We start from the raw sequence: 15673 nt of genomic DNA on the forward strand, positions 1-15673 counted from the left end.
GCGTATTCCAATTTCCTACCACCCGGGCCGCGCAACACTATTCCAGCCCCGCTGCCCTGTTGGTTCGAGGAGCCATCTACGTGAAGGATTCAGGGCTCCCCATCCCAGTTCGCGTTTGACCTAACTAGGAGAGATGCCACCTTGGCTGCTACTTCACGGGGTTCGGACTCTATTGTCTTGGGAGCTGCGGGCTCACCCGAACTGGGGATCTCGGGCTCAACCGGTCTAGGGACTTCGAGGCTGAACGTGCACTCGGCTATAAAATCTGCTAGGGCTTGGGCCTTAATAGCAGTTCGTGGCTTATACTAGAGGTCGTACTCGCTGAGCTCGATGGCCCACTTCGTCAGCCGATCGAAAACCTCGGGCTTGAGTAAGACTTGCCTCAGAGGTTTGTCAGTCAAGACGATGACAGTGTGAGCCTGGAAATATGGGCGGAGTTTCCGAGCTGCAATTATCAGTGCATATGCCAGCTTTTCTATCTGTGGGTATCTCGTCTTGGCTCCCTGCAGAATTTTACTGTCTTAATAGATGGGTCGTTGGACCGATCTACTTCTTTTATTAGTACCGAATTGACCACCTCGTCGCTTGCCGAGAGGTACAGTTCTAAGACCTCGCCCTCCTCGGGCCTGGTTAAGATCGGCACACTAGCGAGGTAGTTTTTTAGCTCGTGGAACGCGAGCTGGCAGTCTCGGGTCCATTCGAACCCTTTGCCTCTGATTGTTTTAAAGAAAGGCAGGCAGTGATCTTCCGACTTGGACATGAAGCGGCTCAGAGCGGCTATACGGCCATTTAGCCTCTGAACCTCCTTTACTTTTCGGGGTGGTCTCATATCTAGGATGGCCTTTATCTTGTCCGGGTTGGCCTCAATACCGTGCCGGTTGACGATGTACCCTAGGAACTTACCCGAGGTGACACCGAAGACACACTTGTTTGGGTTCAGTTTCATGCTAAATTGACGCAGAATTTGGAAGACAGAATCTAAGTCTTGTATTAATTCATGCGAGAACTGTGTCTTGACGACCATGTCATCTACATAACATTCTATCTTCGTGTCAATTAAGGGCTGAAATACCTTATTCACAAGTCTTTGGAAGGTCGCTCCAGCATTCTTCAGTCTAAAGGGCATGACCTTGTAGCAGTATAGGCCAAACTCGGTTATGAAGGTGGTTTTTTCCTCATCGGACTGGTCCATCCTGATTTGGTTGTAGCCCGAGTAGGCATCCAAGAAGCTTAGCAACTCATGTCCCAAGGTCGCGTCCACTTGGCAGTCAATTCTGGGGAGGGGGAAGCAATCTTTTGGGCAATCTCGGTTCAGATTGGTGTAGTCGACGAACATGCGCCACTTGCCGTTTGCCTTCTTTACTAGCACTGGGTTGGCTACCCAGCTCGGGTAATGAACTTCCCTTATGAAGTCTGCTGTGATGAGCTTTTCGACCTCCTCGTCGACCGCCCTCTAGCGCTCTGGGGCTAAGTTGCGTTTCTTCTGTCTAATGGGTCTAACTACAAGGTCAGTATTAAGTTTGTGAGTTATAAGACTGGGGTCAATACCGGGCATATCGACCGCGGACCATGCAAAAATATCTAAATTTTGAAGTAAGAAACTCACCAGTTCGGTTCGTAGAGGTTCCTTGACGGAAGCACCGATCTGTAGCGTCCGAGCCGGGTCCGCGGCTGAAGTTGGGATTGTGATCATTTCCTCTCTAGGTGAAGCTCGTTCCTCGCCTTGCTCCGTAGACCGCTCTAGTTCAAGGTCGTCGGCCGCTTTGGTTTTTCTCTTCAGGGCGACAACATAGCATTTACGGAACTCAAGTTGGTCGCCCCGCGTTTCCCCCATAGCGAAGTCTGTAGGGAACTTCATTGCCAAGTAGTAGGTGGAGACCACTGCCCGTAGGACATGAGTGATTGGCCGTCCTATTATGACATTGTATGGGGAGGGGTCGACCACCAGGAAATTGTGGTTGAGTCAAACCGCACAGGGCCATGTGCCAACTTCCACAGGTACTGTTATTTTCCCGAGGGGCCTGACTTCCTCTCCGCTGAAGCCCACCAGAAGAGTGTTCGCGGGCTTCAACTCGCTTCTCTGCAACTGAAGCTAGTCAAACGCCGACTTGAAGAGAATGTCCGCCGAGCTGCCTGAATCGACAAGTACGCGCCTGACTTCGAAGTCGTTGATCCTTAGTTTTATGACAAGCGCATCATCGTGGGGGTAGTAGACCCCTTGCGCATCGTCTTCCGTGAAGAAAATCGGTTCCTCCGTCTTCGGCCTCTTCGGAGGGTTTTGTTCTTCTCGGGCAGCTTCGCGAACTGACGCCCGGGCCGCTGCTGAAGTACAACCTGCTACCACCGAACCTCCCACTATCACGTGGATTGTTCCCCGAACCGGCCCCTCTTCCGGAGGTTGTCTTTGCAACGGTTCGGCCGGCCTGCTACTAGATTCGGGGGCATCCCTACCATGCTCCCCTTGCCAATCTGTCTTATTATTATTGTTATTATTATTATGCTGTACAAAATTTCTCAAGTACCCACGACGGATGAGTCCCTCTATCTCGTCCCGGAGATTATTACACTATTCGGTACTATGACCGTAATCTCTATGGAAACTGCATTACAAGTTTTTGTTTCTCTCGTTTGGGTTCCCTTTTAGGCGAGGTGGCCATTTTACGTACGAGGCGTCTTTGATCATCATCAAGATCTCGGCCCGCCTCGTGTTTAAGGGTGTGTAGTCCATATGAGCTGCTAAGGGAGCTCGGAACGGTTGGCTCGGCTTCGTCTCCTGGGCTGGGTTTTTTCTTCTGTCATCTGGGTTGGAGGGCTCACCTTCCCTCTTCCTTTTCTCGATCCCGCTTTCGGTCCTTTGGTTGATCTCCTCCTCTGTTCTCATGAACTTATCCGCGAGCTTGAGGAATTCGACTACAATCGCGGGCTGGCTAGCTACCATGTGCCATTTGAACTCATTGTGTGTTACTCCTCTCTTGGCCGCCGCGAGCTGCACCGCGGGGTCCAGTCGCGGTATCTGCAAGCACGCATCATTGAACCGCTTGATGTAGCCCCGGATGGACTCTCCTTCCCTCTGGACTACTCCAAAGATGCTTTCCTCGGTTCTGGGGCACCGCTTGCTGGTAACGAAGTGTGCGGTGAAGACCTGCACGAATTGGGTCCAGCTTCTTATTGACCCGGGGGCCAAGTTCTTGTACCAGGTACGGGCCACCCCCCTGAAGGTGGTGGTGAAGGCCACGCACATGCATGATTCACTGGCCCTTGCTAGGTGCATTTGAGACTGGAAGGCATCGACATGGTCGTTGGGGTCGAAGGACCCATCATACTTGTCTAAAGGGGGGAGTTTGAAGTCTCTGGGCATGGGGACTACAAGGAGTTCTGATGAGAGGGGGGAAGGAACTGAGTGAATAGGGGCAGCTTTTACCTCGTCCGAGCTTGTCTCTTCTTTACCTTTGAGCTCGGGTAGGACACGGGTGGCAGTTAGGCGACTTCGCCAGCGTCTTCGTTGCTGAGTGGGCCTGGTACTGGCGCTACTGGCCTCTGTGTTGCCGAGCTCGATGGGCCCGGATTGTTGGTAGTCCGCCGCTAGGACGCTGAATCGGTTCTCTGTGGGCGGGAGCTCAGACTTGGAGTGCCGAGGTGCTGACTTGGCAGGCGAGGTTCTTGACCCGCCGGCGAGCTGCGAGGCGGGGGTGATTTTTCTTTCCCCCCGACCCGGGGATGAGGCCTGGCTCTTGGGGGGGTTCTGAAGTTGGGAGGCTTCTCCTCGATGATGGCGTCCGCCCTGAGGGGAGGGCTTAATCGGCTTTGGAGTAGGGTGCCGAGGTGGAAGCTGAGGTTGGTTCAGAGGCAGTTGGGGGAACTGCTGTTGATAGTGATACTGAGAGATATGGTGCAGTACTTGGTGCTACTGGAGCTGATGCTGCTGGAACTGCTGCATTTGGGCTTGCATTGCCCACATGCATTGCATCAAGTCATCAAACTGGTTCTGGCTAGTCGTCAGGGGAACAACAGTTGGTTCGGTAAAGGTTGTCTCGACAGGGAGAGGAGGAAGGGGGACGTTCATGACGGGAAGGTTCACGGGCGCCACTGTTCGTTGCGTACTCAGACTGGGGATCCCATCCACCAGAAGGGGGATGGTGAACTGTCCAATGCACACCATGGGGACTTTAAGTTGTTCCCCGGTGGCGTTCATCTCCGTGCCACGTCCGACATTGCTGGAAGAAGCCATGAGTGTTGGGGTTTCTTGAAAAAAAAGGGGTTATGAGAGTTTTAGAGGGAGGCTTTTAGAAGCGTTTCCCACAGACGACGCCAATTGATGGTGCGCAATCCGGCCGGTCCTAGCTCAACGATCTTGCCTCGGGCTGGAGCAGAAGGTGCCTGAAACGGAGGAGAAAGCGAGTAATCTCCGGGGAAGAACTCGGTGAGAATGCTCTGAAGCTCAAGTTAGTATTTCCTCAAAGGCAAGATAAAAAATTAGATGGCGCAAAGTTATCACATACCTCTCTTGTTGGGGGGAAGGGGGCCTTTTATAAGCATTTTGCGCACTCACTCCCAAGCTCCTGTCAGGTCGGGTATGATTACCTCTGTGCTTCTGCCAATTCGGGTGCCATCACCTCTGCTGGGACAGAACCGCCACTGCTCTCTTTGTCGGAACCGTCTCTGTAACTGGAGGTGGCGGTGGCAGTGGCAGGTGGTCGTTGAAGTGCGGTTGTCAAGCGTTAGATCCCAAGTTAGTCAGGTGCGCCGCCTCAGGATACGGACTCCTTTGGTGTCAGGTACGGTACGGTTGTTCAGTTCGGCGTCCTGGAGGCGAAGTGCTGGAGTGGTGTGCGAGGTGAAGTCTTGAGTTCGGATAGAGGTGTGGCCCGAATTGCCCTGGGGTGGGCCAGTTCGGGTTGTTGCCCTTTGTGCTCCTCGTAAGTCCTGGGGTCAAAGGGAGAGTTCGGGCTCCTTGTGGGGAGGACCGCTGATTCCTCATTTCGAGGCTCGCGCCTTGGGCGTACTATCGTGCCGAGCTGTTGCCTTTGCCACGTGTTAAGTGGTTACGAAGTTGGGCCAAAAAAAGGGAGTTAAATCAAGATCATAGGACAAAGATTACATGCTTTGATTGCCGCAACAGGTTCCCATAACCATCGGTTGATTCCTCCCGTGAATATAAAAGGAAAAGGCATCTCTCTGATCCAACAAAAACACCATCTATTGTCCCAAACACTTGCCGGAAAGCAGAGCATATGGTCCCGTTAGCTCCCAAACTCCCATTGTTCCTTTCTTTCTCCATATCTCATCACAGAAGTCCACAGAACGAGCTCGAACTCCACGTTTCTTCTCTGAACTGCAGGGGCTCTTCAAGACCTTCTCTTAGTGAACTTTTCTTTAGAAACTCTCGCATAAAACTCTGTTTTTTCTGTGATTTCTTTAACGTTTCTGCAACAGGGTTTTTGACGGCGAAAAACAAAGGGAAAAGGGATCAGGATTTCCTCCGTGGTCCGCCCCTTTCCCCTCTTCATTCTCCCTCTCCACCTCCCCTCTTTGCACCGGAAAACCAGCCCAACTGAAATAATCCTTAGATTACAAAAATAGAGGGGTAAAATAATCTTTTTATCTTTGTTATTAGTGGAATATTAAGAAATAATAACCGTAAGGGAAATATTTATCAATTCTCATAAACAGTAAAAGATAGTAGTAGTTAATTTTTAAACAATAAAGATATACTTAATCAATTAACTAAACTTAAACTATAAGGATAGTTTAATAAATTTACTCTAGGACTTACAAGAGGGGCGAAGCGAGTGGGATCTTGGGGAGCCATTTATAGTCCCATAAATGGTCACCGTCGGAAATGGAATTGGAATTGAAATTTATTGAAATGGTCTATTCCTCCTTTGGCTGTTTTGATGAAATTTGTATTTGGGATTGTCTGTTTTGATGAAAATTGGAATTGGAATTGGTCTATTCCCAAGAGAGGGGAATGGCCATTCCATCAGGAATGGGAATACGATTCTAATCCTATCCAATCAAACGATTGAATTCTAGATCCTAATTCTTACGAACCAAACGGAACCTAAAATATTTACATCGTGGGCAATTGGGCATTTCATGGATTTTAATACTCCGGGTCGAGAAAACCCAGTTTCTGCTCTCAACTATCCGCAAACGTGCCACCGTCGTGGACGTGGCCTCGTTGGTCGGCGTGTGTTTTGCGTTGCGTCCAAGTCTCCAAGAGCTAAATCACTGCCCGGTTCTCCGCAACATAAAAATGTTGACTTGTTCAAAATCGAAGGGTTACGATGAAACGAGTGTTTTTATACGACGAAGACTCACTTTTTACCTAAAAACAGCACCGTCTCTTTACTTGACCGATGATTATCTCTCTGATGAAAAGGCTATTATGTGCTGAACACACTCGATGATTTTGGCAGAAGTCAAGCAATCAAACGGTCGTGAAGCCAAAAAATAATCAAACGGTCGGATAAATTGGCGGTTAACGGCCATCGATGCGATGCTTCCATACTCTGTATGTCGTAACCTACACATAACAACAATAATGATCGAAATTTCTTTTGAAATTCACGGGCGCGTGCAGAGAGAGAGAGAGAGAGGGGAAGAAAGGAGAGGACCTGAACAAAGCTGCGGCGAAGGAGAATGTGTCTGGTTCTATAAACTACCGTCTCTTCTTCTTATAGACGTATCCTGGTCGGCTGTGGCTTTCTTCAATCTCTTCTCCCTCGCTTGTTTTCTTTTTCAATGACATCATCGATATCTGTCTGAGAATTTCAAATGGGTATCGGTGAAATCGTCTTGGATCCATGGGAGAAATATTTCCATTGAAGTGTTTCCGGTTATTCGACCTGAGTTGAACAATCTTTGCTTCTTTTGATGTATTTGATTATCTTCGAGAACGAGGTTCGGTATGGGAGGATATCCAATTGGCTTCTGAGTATTCTCATGCTATTATCTCTGCCTTTCCAACAAAAAGCTTTCTCCTTCTGTCTACCGAGAGATAGATGGGATAAAGAGTTTGCAAAGTTGCAGGCCGGTTAACTTAACTGGGGTTCTTCCGGTATATATTTATATCGGCGGATAGATCGTTTTGGTTGCGTTTCTGGTGCATGTTTGTTTGTGATTTGAGCCTTTGAGATGGGTTCTTCTCAAGGATCTGCCTTGTCCACCAATGTAGCGGAGTTTGTTGACAAGCCGTCTGCGCGTGGGGAGGTTTTCCTTGTTGATTGTCTGCCTACGTATGTCAAGGAGCTAATTGCAGGAGGCGCTGCCGGAGCATTTTCTAAGACTGCAGTCGCGCCCTTGGAGCGGGTTAAGATACTATTGCAGGTAAACATGACCTCTATGTGTTAAAGTATTAGTTTTTTTGGCCTTCTCCCTATTTTAGACAATTTATTTGTCTAATAGATTGATTTGTATTAGGTTGTCATTCGTTTATCTGGATCAATTTTTAATTATTATTAATTGACTTGTGTATTAGATCGGGGGTCTGGCAGTAATGTTTTCTGATAGCTTCCCGTGGAAATTTAATATTTTGTTCACCTATGGCCTCTTCTCTTAATTCGCGTAAAGTTATCAACTGTTGTAGATTTTTTATGTGATAAATACCATTTCTTAGCTTAACCTTATTATTTTGCATATATCCTTTTTTAATCTTTCGATTCAGCTCTCTTGTAGAAAATGTTGTGATCGGATTGCATTAAGCTGTAGATTGTCCTGTTGTTAGCAAGGATTTCTCTTAGAACCCTCAATATTCAACTTGCAGGCCAAGTTTGTTGAAATATCTGGTGTAGACAATTGACAGGATTTTCTGATGAGGATTTTTTTTGATGAATGTTCTGATGAGGATTTTATATGATCCAATTCCTGCGTTTACTTGTTCTATTAGATTTATCAGTTGTTTACTCTACCTTTCCCCCAACAATGACTATGTATATTCCTTCTAATTACATGCAATTCTTTTATCTGCAAAATAACAGACAAGGACGGAAGGGTTTCAGTCACTTGGGGTCTTCCGATGCTTAAAAAAGTTACTGAAGCATGAAGGCATATTAGGATTTTATAAGTAAGTTTTTAAATTAAAGAAGTTTTTTATGTTGCAACATTATTCTAGATTGCACTATAGTTAGGTATTGTTGTTTTATCTTTTCAGAGGAAATGGTGCAAGTGTTCTACGGATAGTTCCATATGCAGCATTGCATTTCATGACATATGAGCAATACCGATGTTGGATCTTGAACAACTATTCTGTCTTAGGAACAGGCCCTTTCATTGACCTTTTAGCTGGTTCGGCAGCTGGAGGAACAGCAGTTCTCTGCACTTATCCCTTAGATTTGGCTCGAACAAAACTTGCTTATCAGGTGATTGATACACATCATTTTGTATATTAGATAAGCTTGTTTTTAGTATTTATGCTATTGAACTGTCAGTATTTTATGTTGTGCAGTTCTTGTCAATGACTTAAGGTGTTATTTGCCTCTCATCTGCTTGATAGAATTGTATTTATGCATCTCATATTATTATTAATGGTACTTATGACAATAGGTTAATAAGGTTGTAAGTAGTTATGCATGTATATGTGCATTAGTTCAACCCATCACTTATAATATTATTGTGCTGTGCTTTGGAGCAATACCCATGTTAAGGTTTCCTTGCTTCTTATTTGAAATTTGGTCATTTTTAATGGCCCTTGAATAATTTGTCTGAGTGCAGTCCTATGACTGCCAACCTTTTTCTTTTTCTTTTCAATTTCTTTTCTTTTCTTTTTTTTTTACTTCTCATTTTTTTGGTAGATCTGAGTCTTGTATGTGTCATTGGATTTCCATGCTTTCTGATTTTTAGAACTTGTAGTATCTGGCTAGGCCTTGGCGATGCTGCAGGTAGCAAAATCTACTGTGGGTAAAGAGGGCTAATTCCTTAGTGGATACACTTGACTTGCAAAACAATGGGTGGGGGGAGAAAGTCTATTTGGGGCTTTGTTGTAATTGATCTTTGTCTTGGGGAGAGTTAAGAGTATCTACCTCTCCCATGTACTTTATTGTATCTATTTTTTCTCATTAATGAAATTGCAGTTATTGATCAAAAAAATGCTGCAGGTAGCAAATTTTGTGTTGCAGGCAGCAAAAAAAGTTGATTTCTCACTTCGAGAGGGAGGGAGGGAGAAAGAATGCCATTCATTTTAGAGATGACGATTTTTCTTAGTCACTCCACAATTAGCTTTGTTGTGCCCTGATAAAACCACTCATCCTTATAGCAAGCTGCTGTAGGAAGTTGTAAGGTGGCCAACATTGTACTTCCAGGCAATTGCATTCTCCATCAATTTTTCCATTTCTCTTTTAACATTCTTCTTGCTGAAGATAATCTATAAACATTTTGTTTTAAATAAAATTTCTTAGTTTCTCATAAGATCCCATCTATCATATCTAACTTTATAATGGTAAATTGTTTGATGCTACATGTGAAGTCTCTTTATTTAATTAATAATATAAATTGAAATAGGAAATGAAGTGTAACTTGGAAAATATAAAGCAAAATAATCTAGCACCTCATTTATCTTTCCAAGAACTTATGCAACCTATTAATGAAATTTTAGAAAATAAAATTTTTAGATTGGTAAGTTTTGGATAATTGTTTCACATTGTTCATTGTTGTGTTCACAAGTCTAATCAAAGTTGAAATATTGAATCACTTACCCTGGTTTAATAGAATGTAATAGAAAAAAGGCACTTTGCTAAATAGATGGACTAAGCATCTGGTGTTTTTTAGAACTGTAAGATGCATACAACAAAGGCAATAATTAAGTAGAAATAAATTTTGAAAATTTACAATTCGGGGGGGGGGGGGGGGGGGAGGAGGGTTCCTACTTTTTTCTTGTGTGAGAGCACAAGAATCTTGCTGATGTGAGAATAAGGCAGCAAATTGTATCCATTTCTCCATAATCCAAATTGAAATTCAATTTGGTTAAGGGTGATTTGGGTTCTATGCATTTATAGTTGGGTTGGATATTCCAACTATAAATGCCTTTCTCGGAAGTGGAAATCTGGTAGCTGCAGTGAGTAATCTGATCTCAGATTGGGTTCTACAGCTTCCAGAGTTCGATAAAGTGAACAAAGCTGATTTGTTAGAAAACTTTTGGAGTACTCTTGAGCTGCATCCCTGTAATGAAGATTTATTTTCAGTTTGAGTGGTGTATCTTTGTTTGGTTTGTCAACTTGACAACCAAATGACTTGTATTGTACCTCTTTTTCAGTTTAATGAAAATTTTCTATTGATCCTTCAAAAAAGAAAAGTGGAAATCCGGCAGGTGGTGAAGAAGCTAAACATTGAAAAATCCCCAGGTCTGGATGGGCTTACCTACTTTTTTATAAGAATTGTTGGGAGGTGGTTAGGGGTGATCATTTCAGCCCGACCCGCCTTGGAAATTCCAGGCTTGAGACTAGGTTTTGTGTTCAGGCCTGGCTTGGGCATAGGCCCGCACCAGGCCCGCAAATTTTAGGGTGGGCCTGGGCCTAATACATCAAGATTCGAGCCCAATCCGGCCCACATATATTTAAATATATGTATTTTATACATAATTTATACATAGGTACGTATGTTATTTTATGTTATATATTTTGTGTAGAATTACTATAATATGTTATTTTATATTATATAATGTATAAAATAAAATTATATGCATATTATATGCCATTTAACATAAAATATTATATGTATATATATAAAATATTATATATATAGAAAACATAGGCCCTGAATCAGGCCCAGCCCAGCCCATGATCATCCCTAGAGGTGGTGAAGGAGGATATGCTGGAAGCCTTTTAGGATTTTCTTCAGAATGCTTCATTGGAGAGGAGTCAAATGCAATCTTCGTGTCTCTTATTCTGAAATTAGAAGGCACCACAAACATTGAGGATTTTAGGCCAATTAGTTTGTTGAATAGCTTTTATAAAATATTGGCAAAGGTGCTGGCAGAGAGGTTGAAAAAGGTAAACAATTTGTATTTGTGCTTGGGCATCAAACGTTGGATAGTGTTTTGGTGGTCAATGAGCTGATTGACTCTAGAAAAAGGGAGGGGAAACCTGGGTTGATCTGCAGGCTTGGCTTGGAAAAAGCCTATGCTCATGTTAGCTGGATATGCTTAGATTTCATGCTTGAAAGAACAAATTTTGGTCAGAAATGGAGAAACTGGATTAAGGTTTGCATCACTTCCCCTAAATTTTCCATCCTTTTAAATGGGCAATCAGCTGGTTTCTTTAAGAGCTCTAGGGGGCTGAGGCAAGGAGATCCTCTCTCCCCACCTTTGTTCATCTGCCTGATGGATTTCCTAGCAAGTTTTATTCATCAGGTGGAGGAGCTGGGGATTTGTAGTGGTCCCTGGTGGAGAAAGAGTGCAAGTCCTCCAGTTTTCCGATGATATTCTGTGCTTCATTGATGCAAAGGCAGAGTAATTAGAAGTGTTGTTGGGTGTTCTAAGCTCGTTTGAAGTGGTGGGGCAGGTTTAAATGTCAATTGTTGTAAAAGTAGCCCAGACCCAATGGGAAATGTAGAGAACATTGATTCACTGGCTGAAGTTCTTGTATGCCAATTGGGTTATCTGCCAACTAAACACCTGGGCCTCCCTATGAGGGTTAAATGCACCTTGACTCTTATCTGGGATCCAGTTCTGGAGTGCCTTGAAAAAAAACTCTCATCCTGGAAAGTTAAATACTTGTCTCTTGGATGTAGGATCACCCTCTTGAAGAGCTTTCTCTTTAACCTGCCTTCTTTCTACCTGTCCCTGTTTCCAATTCTGGTGAAAGTGGCTGAAAAAATAGAAAAATTGCAGAGGGATTTTCTGTGGAAGGGTTGGCAGGAGGAAAAAAAGATCTATTTAGTTAAGTGGGATCAGATTTGTGTTCCAGTTGCGAAGGAGGACTGGGGATTAGGAGGCTGAAGGTTTTTAACATTGCTCTGCTTGGGAAGTGGATTTAGAGGTTTTGGGTGGAAAGGGGAAAGTTGTGAAGAGACTTAATTGCTGCCGTGATCGGATAGAGGAGATTGGATAACTACTACTTCGTTGCCCTCCATAGGGTTCTCAATTTGGAGGAAAAACTATGGACATTCTCCCAACTTTTACTAGAGGCCTTAGTCCTTGGTGTAGCAACCATTCTCTTTCAGAGTATTCCCACTGTTGTTTCCGATTGCTGAAAATCAAGATGCAGTAGTGGCAGACTGCTATGAGTATAATGGGAGGACAGTAATCTGGTGTCCTTTTTGAAGGAATTTTCAGGACTTGGAGATTGTTAAATTTCTGAGATTCTTGAACTTGTTTCAGATCAGGTGGTGGATATTAACAGTGAGGACAATTGGAACTCGAAGTGGAATGCAGATGGACTTTTTTTTTTTTTTAATTTAGTCTTTTGCTCTCAAGCTCTCAGAGAGAAGTCTTGTTGCAGTTCCTGCTTCCAGAATTTGGAATCCCATTTCTCCTCAAAAGTAAATGCTCTGGTGTAGGCTGCTGCTGCTGCTCTGGATAGATGTTCACCTCTTCCTCCATTGCTCTTTTACCTCCTATTTCTGGTGGCACTATATTTCAGTGCTGGGGTTGGTTTGGTTTGGGCAATGCCTTAGAGTGTTGGACCTTTGTTCCGGCTGCAGTGAGTAGCACCATCTGGACTGAAAGAAAAAGCAGGCTTTTCCAAAGACCTTTAAAGAAAAGGAGTAATTAATTTCTTTTTCTTTTGGGAAGCTGGTTTCCTGGGTTTCAGATGCTAAGGGGCTTCGGCAGCATAACCTGGGGGGGGGGGGTGCTGTTGAGGTCTAGGAGTGTGTGGGAGCTGTAGTTGCACTGTTGTTAATTGTTTGCAGCTTATTGGCTGGTCAATAATTATTTGGGTACATTGATCTTCAAGCCTTCACCGTTTGGATTCCCTTTTTTGTATATTTTAATTTCTTTACATTTTGAATCTCTATTTCCTAGGTTGCATTTGACAATGCGTTAAACCTCTCATTGTGCTTGATGCATCATAGAAAATAATATTTTCTTTTTGGGAGAAATCTAATTGCCGAATAGTGAAAGCTTTCACTGTGTTTCCAGCTTTCATGTACTTAAGAAAAATGATGGCTATGTTTATCTCCAACTTTCCTGTTTTTCCAGCTCTTGTAATGAAAAAAACTTCCACTCCTTTTATATGGGAACAAAGAGAGACATAATGTTTACATATCAATGTTATTAATCCTGTACTCAATACCCTGATAGGCCTACCTTTCCGGATGCATCAGGGGAAATTTCTCAAATAAGCATTTGGGTGCATTATGTTTCCATAAAATCACAAGTATATGCACAATGAACCAACTTCTATCCACTATTTCCATGTTTTTTGGGAGTGAGAAACTGAAACTGCACTGCAAAGTCAAGTTTTAATTAATTTGCCTTTTTCGAGCATGCTAAGTATAGTTTCTATTCGTTGCATGGTTTTATAGGTGATGGACAAGAAGGCAACTTTCAGAAATGGTGCGAGTAGTTATCATGTTCAACTTCAACCTCAATATCATGGGATAAAGGATGTTTTCAGAAGTGTATACAGGGAAGGTGGAATCCATGCCTTATATAGAGGTGTAGGTAAGTTTCTGCCATATCTTAGTTGTTGTGTTTGAATCCACATCATCACAAATTTGCTATATTTCTTCTACTTTCATTTTCTTTTCTTTTTTTCCTTTTTTTTTGACATGTATAGTTTCATTCTCCTCTCTGGTCTTGTCAAATTGTTGGTCCATGAGGAAAACTACTGTGCATTTTGTGAATTGCCTCTGCCTCTTAATGTCAAAGACCAATTTGGATCTGGTGCAAAAACAAATGTGTGAACCTGGATATGTGACCAATCACGAGTGAACATGCTTGTGTTAACAATAGTAGATCCTTAGCAGTCAAAGACATGTTAGCAATCTTTGCCAACATTCTAGCGACTTTCTCTGCAATGTTATGTAATCATCTATTTAATACTGAATGAGACATACTTTGAGCAGGTCCAACGCTCATTGGCATCCTTCCTTATGCTGGTCTTAAGTTCTATATATACGAGGAACTCAAGAGACATGTTCCCGAAGAACACCAAAAGTCCATCATAATGCGCCTATCTTGTGGAGCTCTAGCAGGGCTGTTTGGACAGACCTTCACATACCCACTGGATGTGGTGAGGAGACAGATGCAGGTATTGCACACTTTTGCTTTTCTAATATACTCAACTAGTATATATCCTTAATTTTATTCTGTTAGTTATCCTAAATCTTCAATGTTCTATCAAGAGAGCAAAGTAATAATGGATTTGTCGGTGAAGGTTTGAGCCCAGTACCAACAAAAGTTGATGGTATTGGTTGGATAGAAGACAATGGTCCCAATGTTATGGCAGTAATTATGTTGTGTGTGCTGAAGGTTAGAACCAACAATTGGTAATTCAAATTGGTGGAGGGTGGTTGGTTTGAGTCCCTTAAAAAGATGGATCCCATCCATCTAATTCAACAGACCCAACAGTTTGCATGTCCCAATATATTGCCATGCAGTTGGGAACCTTTGCACCCAGCACGTACCTTGGGTACCAGCTCCACCTTGTTGAGCTCATTGACCTATTCTGAGTATTCTCCTCTTTGAGTTATTAACACAATGATCTTTCAGATCCAGAGTCTTCAACCATTAAACCAAGGAAGCCATCTTAGGTACAGGAGCACAGTGGAAGGGCTTACTACCATTATCCGTAACCAGGGATGGAGACAGCTGTTTGCTGGCCTAAGTATCAACTATTTGAAGGTAATGATTGTAAAATACTCCTTTGCCCCAAACTGTTTTGCGTGGCCATTTTTTGACAACTGTGTATTTGGTAAAATCTTTGATAAACAAGTCTTCTATTCTCGTCAAGATGAAGAGTACCCCTGTTTTATTAAATTTCTTCAGTTTTCTTAATGCGAATTGGGTTTTTCCTTTAAATGGTGGATTGCCAAATGCCATTCATGGAAAAATGACTTCAGTATGACCCAAGAGTGTATCTCAAGTCCCAACACCAAAATAAAGCTTTACAGCTTGTGTTGATCGTAATGGAGGTTCACTTAATGTAGCGTATTCCCGAACTTCCAGAACATATGGAAGTTGAAACCGTTTTCTTTATCTTATAAGGTCTAATCTAACATCTAACCAGTAAAATTTTGTGAAGCCAGTAAGGTGATTGACAAAGTTTTTTTTATTTTTTTTATTTTCTGTAGATTGTTCCTTCTGTTGCAATTGGTTTCACTGCATATGACATGATGAAGTCTTGGCTTCGTGTTCCACCAAGACAGAAGTCTGTATCAGTATCAGCTACATGAAGGCGAAGCATTCTACTAAAAATCCTATTACACATACCAGTCAGGCCATCTGGGAGTTGAAAGAACTGCCTGAAAAATCATCTCCTGCTTAGTTATCAACCGTACATCATATGCACATGGATGGTCTTGAACAGAACCACAGAAAAAAGTGGGGCTGGAAAATGCGTTATTTTATTTTTAGATAGCGCCAAACTTTTTTTTCTTGTGCCTTTTCCTATTTCTTTCTGTAAAATTTTTAGGAATACATAGTTCTTCAAATGAAATTGGTGGCAGTAGAGCATATTTCTAGAGATACATGTTAGGCAATCTGTAGTCCATGAAATCAAGATATTGACACTGG

At 43.2% G+C, this 15673-nt stretch overlaps 1 protein-coding gene across 2 annotated transcripts; it reads left to right on the forward strand.

Annotated features, from left to right (window-relative positions):
• Positions 1 to 6543: 6543 nt before the first annotated feature.
• LOC104586663 (mitochondrial carrier protein CoAc1-like) lies at positions 6544 to 15596 on the forward strand. Of its 2 annotated transcripts, XM_010243963.3 has the most exons (7): positions 6544 to 7329; positions 7980 to 8065; positions 8153 to 8360; positions 13462 to 13600; positions 14005 to 14189; positions 14651 to 14782; positions 15232 to 15596. In XM_010243963.3, exons 1-7 carry the CDS (start codon positions 7138 to 7140, stop codon positions 15331 to 15333), a joined length of 1044 nt encoding a protein of 347 aa, XP_010242265.1. In that variant the 5' UTR covers positions 6544 to 7137; the 3' UTR covers positions 15334 to 15596. The 2 variants fall into 2 exon arrangements, with proteins under 2 accessions (XP_010242265.1, XP_088746406.1); XM_088890280.1 differs by lacking the exon at positions 14651 to 14782 and having other exon boundaries at positions 6574 to 7329.
• The last annotated feature ends 77 nt before the right edge of the window (positions 15597 to 15673 follow it).

The sequence above is a fragment of the Nelumbo nucifera genome, chromosome 6 (assembly GCF_055504915.1).
Source record: "Nelumbo nucifera cultivar China Antique chromosome 6, China Antique-T2T, whole genome shotgun sequence".
Lineage (NCBI taxonomy): Eukaryota > Viridiplantae > Streptophyta > Magnoliopsida > Proteales > Nelumbonaceae > Nelumbo > Nelumbo nucifera.